Genomic DNA, 10,935 nt, shown 5'->3' with positions numbered 1-10,935 from the left:
TGGAATCTGAGGGTGCAAAAAAAATCAAAATATTGAGAAAATTGCCTTTAAAGTTGTCCAAATGAAGTTCTTAGAAATGCATATTACTAATCATAAATTAAGTTTTAATACATTTACAGTAGGAAATTTACAAAATATCTTCATGGAACATGATCTTTACTTAATATCCTAATGATTTTGGCATATAAGAAAAATCAGTAATTTTGACCCATACAATGTATTTTTGGCTACTGCTACAAATATAACTCAGAGAGTTAAGACTGGTTTTGTGGTCCAGGGTCACATATGTGACAGAAACCATTACATTTTCTTTAAAAAGAAAAATTGTAATTTTGCATGCATCATAAAAATTATAAATTTTTGTGAGTGGTGTTTGACCATGCAAAACATACATTTCTAAGATGACTGCTTACTGACCCAAGTCAATTTTATGTCTGATTGCACTGAAAAATAATAGCTCACCTCTCCTCTACAATACATACAATTTTAGGCATCATTTATACTCATACCACAAAAACGTCAGGACAGGTTATGCATCAAATTTTCGCAACTTAGAGATCTGATCAAACAACTAAATCTAAGTATGAGCAATGGTATAAAGCATAATAGACATGCCTCAGTATTTACTATCTAAAAATAGCGTTAAAGAGCCTAAAAGTGCTTTAAAGCACAGAAAGCAAAAGCACAACTTCATTATAAAATCATGTGTACAAAAATGTCTTTGACAAAAAATGCAATAATGCAAAGTACGAAACTGAGACAATATGCAACACAAACTACATGTTCTTTCACAAAAAATGTGTGAATTTTGCTTCTTAAAATAGTCAATTTTTATGTTTTCTGAAAATGTGAGTGGCTTTTGCTCAAAGAAAACACATTTCTAGGTGCTCATTTCTGCTTAGTGCTTACTGACTCAAGTCAAGATTTATTTTTTCACCAATTTTATACTTTGATTGCTTGTATCATGGTAAAATTTAAAACTACATTATTGCCTAACTCTAATCTGCTAAATGTGACTATAAAGGCATGAAGATATTCTCAACATAAACATCATGGATTTATGCATGAAAAGTTGCTTTGAAACGTGTATTGTAACTTGGCTTGACACATAATTTTAGGCACCATTTACATCCATGACAGGACAGATTATGCACCAAAGTTTACTACTAGTGATCTGAAACTACTAAACCAAAGTCTAAGCAATGGTAAAAAAGCATTATAGTGATGCCTCAGTAATTTTATGATCTCAAAACAGCATTAAAAAGTCAAAATGTCCTTTAAAACACAGAGAGCATGCAAAAGCACATCTTCATTATGCACAAAAATGCATATAAAAAGAATCTCACAAATGTCAGCTTTCGTTAATGAAGTCACACACTGTCTGAGTGTCTGTTGTCTATAAAAAGTATAGTTCAACTATGTCTCAGCCCAGTTGTCAGCGCAGAAGAAAAAGTGTAACGGCTCAGAACACACAATTCATTCACACCTGAAGTGTTTCTCTCAACAGGACGGCTTTGATGTAGCAGTGGAGGGAGGCGAACTGTGCTTCCTAAAAGGAAATGCCAAAGAATTTTAATAGAGCAAACAGTTCACTGACTTCCTATGGGAAATGACTTCAAAGCAGCCCTGTCCCTCCAAGACAATGAGATTGTGGGGCAATCTGTCCGTCAATAGCCTGTCTGTCATCAGCAAACGACCCAGACACGGGTCAGCAGGAAGAAAAGCCCAAGACAAACACTGCCAACACAATATGGACTTGTGAATTATCTTGTATTACAGCCATATTCATTTTTGAATCATCTTTTGATAGCTGATACTCATATAAAAAGGAAAAGGTTGGTTAAATTAAGAAACAGTTAAGCATTAATGAAGCAGTCATGTGGCTGTCTATAAAATCAAAAAGTTTAAGCCATATATTAAACATCCACCAAACAGCTGACGGTAGCCATTGACTTCCATAGTATTTTTTTCCATACTATGGAAGTCAATGGCTAACGTCAACTGTTTGGTTGCCAACATTCTGCAAAATATCTTCTTTTGTGTTCAACAGCTCAAAGAAACTCATACAGGTTAGGAACAACTTGAGGGTGAATACATGATGAGTACATTTTCCTTTTTGGGTGACTGTCCCTTTAAATAACCATAATTCAATATCCCAGTTTTATTTTGTTTTCAAAGTGTTTCGCCATAGTTTGGATTTTTACAATGCCAATATAAGGATAGAAATTCAACTGAATGCTTACATGAAAAGCTGTGCAGCCTTTTTAATTTCCATCTCCCCACAGATCTCTAGTCTACCACCATTCAACTCCATTCACAAAAGCATCAACAGGTCAACTCCAGCAACAAAAGATCAACAAAAGACCCAACTGAGAGACTCTTTCACACATCTGACCTACTAAAAAGGCCATTCCCAAAAGCTCAATGCTCCTGACCGGATGAACACTGTTTGCACAAGACTTTAACTTCAAATACACAGCACAAATCATGCAGGTGCACTCTTAAAAATAAAGATAAAAAGTTTCTTTAGATCAGTGGTTTAGATTCTGGGGTTTGAAGCCACCAAAACAGAGATGGTTTACAGAAGAACTAGATCATAAAAAAGTGGGAAAGTTAAGTTTTAGCCCTTTATTTTTGGTTTTAGCTTGACCACCTCAGACCAGCAACAAACCAGCTAAGGTTTTTGGAACATTGTAGCTTGTCAACCAGGTAGACCAACTTGAACCAGCTAAAACCAGCTACCATGTTATTAAAGGCATGCAAAATTACAAAAGCTCTATGGTACCACAACTTTATTTTTAAGAGTGTAAACCCAAATAAACACACATAATCTGCCTTACAAATAAAGATTTTTGCTTTCGGATACTTGTAGGCTATTTTAACTTCCACACATTGCAAAAACACAGTTTTGTGATCAATAATTTGCCATAGTTGCTGAATACTCTCATTTAGGCTTAACGCTTTAAGAAAACAAAGAGCTTTAAATGTTCTTCTGAGGTAACGTGACATGACTAAACTTGTTCGTAAAGTTTTCAGCTCGTGTCACTGACAGAAACATCGCACGCTAATGTTTTACAGATTTCGCTCGAGTGTGTTTTTTACCTTGTAGTTGCATTTATCCGAGTTTCCTCGCTTTCCTCCGTTAACCGGAGCGCTGCAGTACAAAAACACGCACAAAGCCGTGAAAAAATGAACAAGTCTCCGTGACCCAGCCATTCCTGTCCGTCCATGAAGCTCCACTGATGGGAATGAACGCGAGCGAGGCTCCGCCGCCGATCGTGAAGGAGGTGCAAGAGCCTCCAGTCACAAAGTGGAGCTGTGTGTGTGTGTGTGTGTTTGTGTGTGCACAGCATAATGCCATTCCAATCCTTCCGTTTCTGTAGTATGCAAATACAGTGCGCGCAACTTCACCTATTATGTTGAATAAAAAACTTATTTTAACTTACTTTTTTTTTTGCAAAGAACTAGATAATAAAAAGAAAATTCGGTTTAAGATGCTGTTTATTGCCTTTAGAAAATAATATGTGACCCTGGACCACAAAACCAGTCATAAGGGTCAATATTTTGAATCTAAAAGTTTTTGATTATCTAAAAGCTGAATAAATAAGCTTTCCATTGATGTATTTTTTAGGTTTGTTAGGATAGGACAATATTTGGCTGAGATACAACTATTTGAAAATGTGGAATCTGAGAGTGCAAAAAAATCAAAATATTGAGAAAATCATCTTTAAAGTTGCCCAAATGAAGTTCTTAGCAATGCATATTACTAATCAAAAATTACGTTTTGATATATTTACGGTAGGAAATTTACAAAATATCTTTATGGAACATGATCTTTACTTAATATCCTAATGATTTTTGGCATAAAAGAAAAATCTATAATTTTGCATACAGTGTATTGTTGGCTATTGCTACAAATATACCTGTGCTACTTAAGACTGCTTTTGTGCTCCAGGGTCACATATGAAACCGTGCACGTTTACAGTAATCAATATGTTTCATGCTTTATTGTGTTGTGATATCACATAACATACCCCTTTTGCAGTATATGTATACAAGCTTTCTGTGATTTTTATTTAAGTATAGATTTATACAACCATGAATGTTCTACATGTTGCCACATGGCCTCATCATGTTGCATATTTAATCCATAAGTGAGATAAATCATCTAGCGACTTTATACATAAAAATATTTCCATAATGGATGCAGTATAGCCTACTGCATGCTACACAATTAGTATAAATAGTATGATAGTTTGCTATTCTGAACATGTACAAGATTATTTCATAGTTCATTATCAAGCCATGTTCGTTTGTACAGTGGTAAACACACTTCCACATTTCATTGTCATTTAATTTCAGGTTGCAAAACCTGACAGACCTCATATGAGATATTCACACCCTGTTATGACACGCTTAAAACATGTGAGACATCTGAAGTATGTCAGATGAGTGTATAATCATAAACAATAGTGGATAATGCATTAGTGAATTTTGAATGATATGTTACTATGAGATTGGTTACTGCATCAGCTGTTTGTTGAATGTGTGAATCTTCTTGATTGCTAAGATGAACACATTTTCTTCTATCAATAATATTAAAATTACATACCAGTTTGTACTAAAACCAGACACATAAATGCATATTCGCCACCCTCGAATCAAACTTTATCAGCAGATGATAAAGAAAATCCAGCAAATACACATAAAATATGGATGTGTGCAGGTGCAAGACAACATTTTAAAGCAAAAATTAGTCATTATAAAACAGGTGAATGGTATTATGGTTTGGACCAGTAAATTCAGTTTTGAGTGTTAGCAGTCAAGACACACAGTTTCATTCCTTTCAAATAAACATCACCTGGAAAATATTGCTTTCTATGTAATCCTGATGATATTTCTGGCCGTGTCTCAAATGCTGGGGGGAAAAAAGGCAAGAGAGAAAGTTCAGCTCATCTGCTCTGTAGCCAACAGCCACGATGTGCATCCAGCGATCCTGTTTCAGATCAAAGACAGAAATCTGGAGGCCGGAGGAGTCGGGTGCACAGATACACGCAGATCCTCTTTCAGCTCCGCTTCTGTTATAGACCCTCGCATGAAAACAAGCTGCTTTAAAGATGACCACACCAGCAATGCCCCCAACAGCTTTTATGATGCATTCATTATGCAGTGCATAAAATATAAATAATAAAGCCATAAATGTGTGTTATTGCCTATTCTGGACAAATTATAATGGCTCTCTTCATTAAGGAAATACATAGGTTTTGCTTTTTTTATTATAAGGTGTTTTCGATTTATTGTTGTTCCTATAATTAATGAATATATTTTTAAATAGTATTAGCATGAATCATTCCCAGTATTTAAAAAGGTTCTTCTATGGCATCGTGACGCACCTTTATTTTTAAGAGTGTACCTCAGTTTTATTCCTAAACATGACATTTATTTTTAAAATGTATTTTGGACTATATTTTCATATAAAAAAAAAAAACATTGAACAAATTTACTTGAAAAAAAAAAACTAAGAAACTATTTTCACTCAGTAATTGCTACATTTCAAAGAAACGGCAAGTTACACATTGAATTAAATGTAATATTTTGAGGTCTATATTAATTACTTATAAAACAACTTCAAAATATCAGTTGCTACCATGGCATGTACTAAAGATTTTTTACTATATTTTAACTTCTTAACATATTTTTTAGGTAGATCACTGTAATATCATAAATTGTATTATTAATTTGAATGCATTCATTTTCAGTCTACACTGTCAAAATATTTTTTATGAAGTTGTAAATAAAACAACAATTATTGTTGTACATTTGACAAGAAAATGCTATTTAAAACTAGTATTTACTAGCAATTTCTAAGTAAAAATTGTTTAATTTCAGTGTATTTTTGTAATTAGAAAAAAGTCATAGCAATTTTCAGAGCAAGATTTAAAACAATAGCGCCACCTGGTGTTTGCATATCTATATTATGTGTATAATATAATATAATATAATACATTCTTTTAAACACACAAAACTGTGCAAGTACTGGAAATGTTACAACCCCATGACTGACTCAAATGCATTGTTGTTGCAATGCAATGTAATTGTTGAAATGCCCCCCTCAGAGAAACCCCCCTTTGTGACCCAATCAATGCTTACTAGGTTTACTAAACCCTAGTTACAAAGCACTAATTAGTTTGGAGGTGGAGGGCGATGTGTTTGCTTAGCAGTTGGCAGAAGATAATGTTAACTTAACTCCACTTGCAAGTAGAGAAATGGTCTCAGAATTTAAAACCTAGATTAAAATTGTGTTTATATTGACTTTATTCTTTTATATTTTCAGCAAACACAATAAGAATCTTTAGCATTTAAATCATAGTCAAAGATTAATAATTAGATAACCGGTAAAGACATATATAATAAATTACAACACCACAGAGTGAGGCAGAGCGACAGAAATAATAATAATATGATCAAATGTGGATATGCGACAATCAGCGTTCGTCTCTGCTGGTCTGTAAATCACTGAGGACGTTTTTCACCATGAGAAACTTAGATTCTCTGTGTGAACGCTTCAGCTTCGCTCTTCTGTTCTGGAACCAAATCTAAGAGACAGACAAAAAAAATATCAGTCAAACATCTGCAATAAACTTATTAAAATTAAAACTTCAATCAAAATAAAAAAAACTTATTTCACATCTTCCAGTTTAGTAGTATGCATAGGTCTAGTACACATCCAGATATCCCTTAACAAATAATCCTATATTAAATAAATAATAGGCCTATGGTTATCGATATATAGATATACACCAGTCTTCACCTGAATTCTGTCCTCATCTAGATGCAGTTTCTTAGCGAGTTCTTCCCGTATGTCAATGCCTGGGTATGAGTTCACTTGAAACACACTCTCCAATATCTTGATCTGGACATAAACAATGTATATAGTTAATAGCAAAATTATAGATAAAACAGATTATTTATTATATCTATAGAAATCACAAATAGTCCATGGCTGAAACAGCTTTCAATATTCAGTGTAATAGGTTGCAAAACTTATAGCCTAGTTCACAACCTGCAGTTTTGTGCGTTTGACAATAAGAATTTTATTTTGAATAAATTAAACCCACTGATTTAGTTCTGGCACATATGATTTAAAGGAAAAATAAACATATGTGGACCCTGGAGCACAAAACCAGTCATAAGTAGCACGGGTAGGCCCATATTTGTAGCAATAGCCAACAATGCATTGTATGGGTCAAAATGATCGATTTTTCTTTTTTTTAAATTTTTTTCAAAGGGGTTTTTTTTTTTTTTTTTTTTTTCAACTTTTTTCAAAGGCGATTTTTTTTTTTTTTTTTTCAACTTTTTTCAAAGGCGATTTTTTTTTTTCCAACTTTTTTCAAAGGCGATTTTCTCAATATATACTTTTTTTTTTTTCACCCTCAGATTCCAGATTTTCAAATATTGTATCTCGGCCAAATATTGTCCTATCCTAACAAACCATATATCAACGGAAAGCTTATTTATTCATATAAATCTACATTTAAAAAAAAAAAAAGACCCTTATGACTGGTTCTGTGGTCCTAGGTCACATATAATTTTAAATAAATGTTATGGTGCAGCTGAACATTTACCTGAACACTAGAGAAAGCCGTCCGCGGCCTGCGCCCGATGGACCAGTTCAGTGTTCTCCTGTAAGCGTCTGCTGGTGATTTACTGTCTTCATTCACCCTCACATCCACTGAAGCATCACTGTCTGCGACCACGCCACGGTTCTGACCCGCCGGTTTCACGTCTGAAGTAAATAACATTGTGTTAGGAAATAATCTCCATCAGTTCGCTGAGAAGTGCGATTTATTCAAGTGAATCGGTTTGTTCGAACGGGTCGCTCCAGAGAATCGGTTCAGTAAACCGAGTCATAGCTCGAAATTATTGCCAATTTTTGGTGCAGGGTTTACTTCGAAACAATTTTCCCTCAAGAATTTCATTAATAATTACAACAACAACAAAAAAGCTAGTAACCCAAGTTTTCTTGTAAAACATATACTTAATAACATTTGCTTTATCCACAACTTATCCATAATAGTGTCGTTCCTAATATTAACATTAATGACCAATTTTATCATTTTATTTAATTTTCAAATAATATTTTCATTAATTATCCCCCAATATTTTCAACAATATTGTTTCTTACATATGGAAGATATTTTCACTTTAAAAAGAATAGCCTACTCTAAAAATACAGTCTAAAAAAAATCAGGTAAATACATAAAATTATTCAAAGTTGATACATAATGCTTGTTGTATCCACCTTACAGTGTATACACCTTAGCTAAGTGCAATAAACAGTAAAACTATTTGCACTACAAACCAGTGTGTTTATTAAGTAATTAAAATAATATGATAACTAGGCTACTTCCATTTTGCAAAGTCAAGCAGCATAACGGACTGTTTTTGTACAGGTAAAATAATAAATATATATATCACTCAACTTACAATGCAAGCAATGTACGCTTTATTTTACTGAGGTATAATCCAGTTGCACAAGTTTGGAGAGTTTGATGGAACTCATACTGAGGTTGTTTTCATTTCGGGTTTACAGTAGGCCTATATGAAAACACATCTCTAACATATATTTGTGCCTATAGTGCGAGTTATTTTACCTGTCCACGGTCGGTAAGGTGCTGACAGGACGGTTCTCTGGTCCGGTCTGTCGAGTCCCAGGATGCTGTCGATGGTGAAGGCGGACTGTCTGGGCATCGAGCGGTTCTGATGCGCGCTGACTATGAGAGAAGCCATCTGGAGATCGAGTCCTCTTCTTCTGGTGTCATCTGAGAGCTGGAGGCTCGTCTTTATAGCTCCACACTCACCGAAACGTCACTAATTAAAGCCTAAGACTGAATGTTTTACATGAGAATCGCCGGCCCTCCGCATGGGGCCCCTGGACTGCAGGTAATTCAGGGTCCAAATGAGGCCTTCCAACCTGAAGCAGCAACCTGTTATCTTCTAGAGACACTGAATCCCTTAAAGCTTGAACGGGACAAAACACAGCTGATGTGCCATTCTTTTTACTCACCAGGTAGAAAATTAGGCCCCGTTCCCGGGATTTATCTTCTCTTCATTTCCTTGTGCCGTAACTCCAGCATTATGAGAAAGCAGTCAACTAGTGCCTAATCTTATTTACCTTATTTTCTACCACACAAGTTTACAATAATAATAAAGCCTAATGCTGTTTAAACTAATCCTGCTGAATATTCCCATTCTCTCTTGACATGCATGCTCCGGATCACAAAAGCACAATAGCTGCCTGCTGGAAGCAGCATGTAATAATTGACCCATTCAATGCCGAATTGATCTCTTTTGGTTGCTTGGCTGCTTTTAATAAATGACTTGCTTGTTGTTTATTTGTCTTGGGCTCTCGGAGAGCGCTGAGGACACAAGCGCGGCCCCTGCGGCTCCATTGTTTTGCAAAGAAATGACCAATTAGACTTGTTTAAATGCAAACCAGATGAAGACCAAATTAGAAATGAATATCAAATCACTCAACTTACAATACAAGCAATGCACGCTTTATTTTACAGAGGTAATCCAGTTGCACAAGTTTGATGGAACTCATACTGAGCTTGTTTTCAAATACTTGAAATTAAAAACAAAATGTTTATTAGGTAATATGTATTCTTAGACACTTCGGAAACACGTGACCTCTTGACACCTTAACAAAAAATAAATAAATATCTTCAGCACCCCTGCTGAATTTCTAAAAATATATTATACATTATTATACAACACTGTTTTAACAATTGCAGAAAAATCTACAAAAACGTTTCCAAAACCAGGCCAGTATGACATGCCTTAACAATGCTTCGTATTAACTTTGGTGTCCAATAATTGGTGTTTTTATAGTAAGTTTAAAAATTACATGATGAAAAAAAGAAGAGTGCCTTAAAATGCTCTAAATATATGTATTAACCCTTATTCATTTTAAATTTGTTTATTTTTAGTTTGCTTTTATACATTTTTTTGTATGTTTTATTTGTACATTTATTTATTTTTTTCAATTTTGGATATATTGTACCTGTTTAACAATGGTAATACCTGTTTGTTATTTGAAAAAGTTTAATAAAATGAAATTAAAAAATAAATAAAAACAATTTAATTTAGCTTACTTTTATATATGTTTTCATTTATTTTTTATGTATTATTTGCTAATATTTTTTTCTTTTTATTCTTTTCAATATTGGATTTACTGTAGATGTAACAACAATACCTGTTTATTATCTGAAGAAAATAAAACACCCATTCAAACATTCTAATTCTAAGACAATTCAGCATATAGAAGTTCTGTAAGATGAGTCAAAGATCATCAGCTCATTTGAAAGAAATTTTAATACCAATCTTCATTGTACCTCATAAATCCATCAACTGATTTTGTATAAAGACATTTAGAAACAAACATTTTCTTAAAGGTTAGAAATAATCATTTACAAATTAAATGCTGCAAATGCTTCAAACTCCATAACAGACTGTAATGGAACTGAAAGTGTCAGAATATGAACCATAAAGACCGTTCATTACTTCACGCAAACAATCAAATAACCCAAATCAATTATTGAGACCGTATTTAATTCTCAAAAAAACTTCCACCGTGTCAGATTTTTGGAGAAAAGCAAAAAAGAATATTTCAGTTTGCAATTCCATCACCTGTTTCTTTTATCCACAAGCTGAAGCATTTCAATACATTGGGCCATTTTGTGCAATGCAGGCTCCAAACATCTAATACCAAAGAATAACAAAAATTAAAGTATATCCCAAGTTTAAAGGCATTGGATCACATGATTTAAAAAAAAAAAAAAAAAAAGTTTTTTGTTAGCGTTGAGATAGAAACACTGAGTGATTACAAAACTGTCTGTAAAATAAATCAAACAGATGTGTGTTTGTAGATTT

General features: G+C 33.8%; 2 protein-coding genes across 2 annotated transcripts in view; both read right to left on the bottom strand.

The window, feature by feature from the left end:
- il17rd (interleukin 17 receptor D) overlaps positions 1-3,317 on the bottom strand; it is a 47,105-nt gene extending 43,788 nt beyond the window's left edge. Inside the window, exon 1 of the mRNA XM_016476492.1 lies at positions 3,103-3,317. Coding sequence (XP_016331978.1) covers positions 3,103-3,216 — 114 coding nt within the window. The 5' untranslated portion in view covers positions 3,217-3,317. The remainder of the gene's footprint in view (positions 1-3,102) is intronic.
- A 3,166-nt stretch (positions 3,318-6,483) lies between these two features.
- Positions 6,484-10,392, bottom strand: LOC107680467 (homeobox expressed in ES cells 1-A-like). Its single transcript, XM_016476352.1, has 6 exons — positions 10,383-10,392; positions 8,902-9,021; positions 8,655-8,822; positions 7,626-7,786; positions 6,812-6,913; positions 6,484-6,596 (listed from the first exon to the last, which is right to left on the bottom strand). Exons 1-6 carry the CDS (start codon positions 10,390-10,392, stop codon positions 6,486-6,488), a joined length of 672 nt encoding a protein of 223 aa, XP_016331838.1. The 3' UTR covers positions 6,484-6,485.
- Positions 10,393-10,935: the final 543 nt, after the last annotated feature.

Source organism: Sinocyclocheilus anshuiensis, unplaced genomic scaffold (assembly GCF_001515605.1).
Source record: "Sinocyclocheilus anshuiensis isolate Anshui unplaced genomic scaffold, SAMN03320099.WGS_v1.1 scaffold308, whole genome shotgun sequence".
In the NCBI taxonomy this organism is placed as follows: domain Eukaryota; kingdom Metazoa; phylum Chordata; class Actinopteri; order Cypriniformes; family Cyprinidae; genus Sinocyclocheilus; species Sinocyclocheilus anshuiensis.
This window is presented reverse-complemented; position numbering and strand designations above follow the sequence as displayed.

Bases quoted from the DNA above. Each gene is read 5' to 3' on its own strand.
- LOC107680467 (XM_016476352.1), bottom strand. The intron at 6,914-7,625 runs GTAAATGTTCAG...GTTTATGTCCAG, and splicing joins CGGCTTTCTCTAGTGTTCAG to ATCAAGATATTGGAGAGTGT. The intron at 6,597-6,811 runs GTGAAGACTGGT...TCTGTCTCTTAG, and splicing joins TAGATGAGGACAGAATTCAG to ATTTGGTTCCAGAACAGAAG.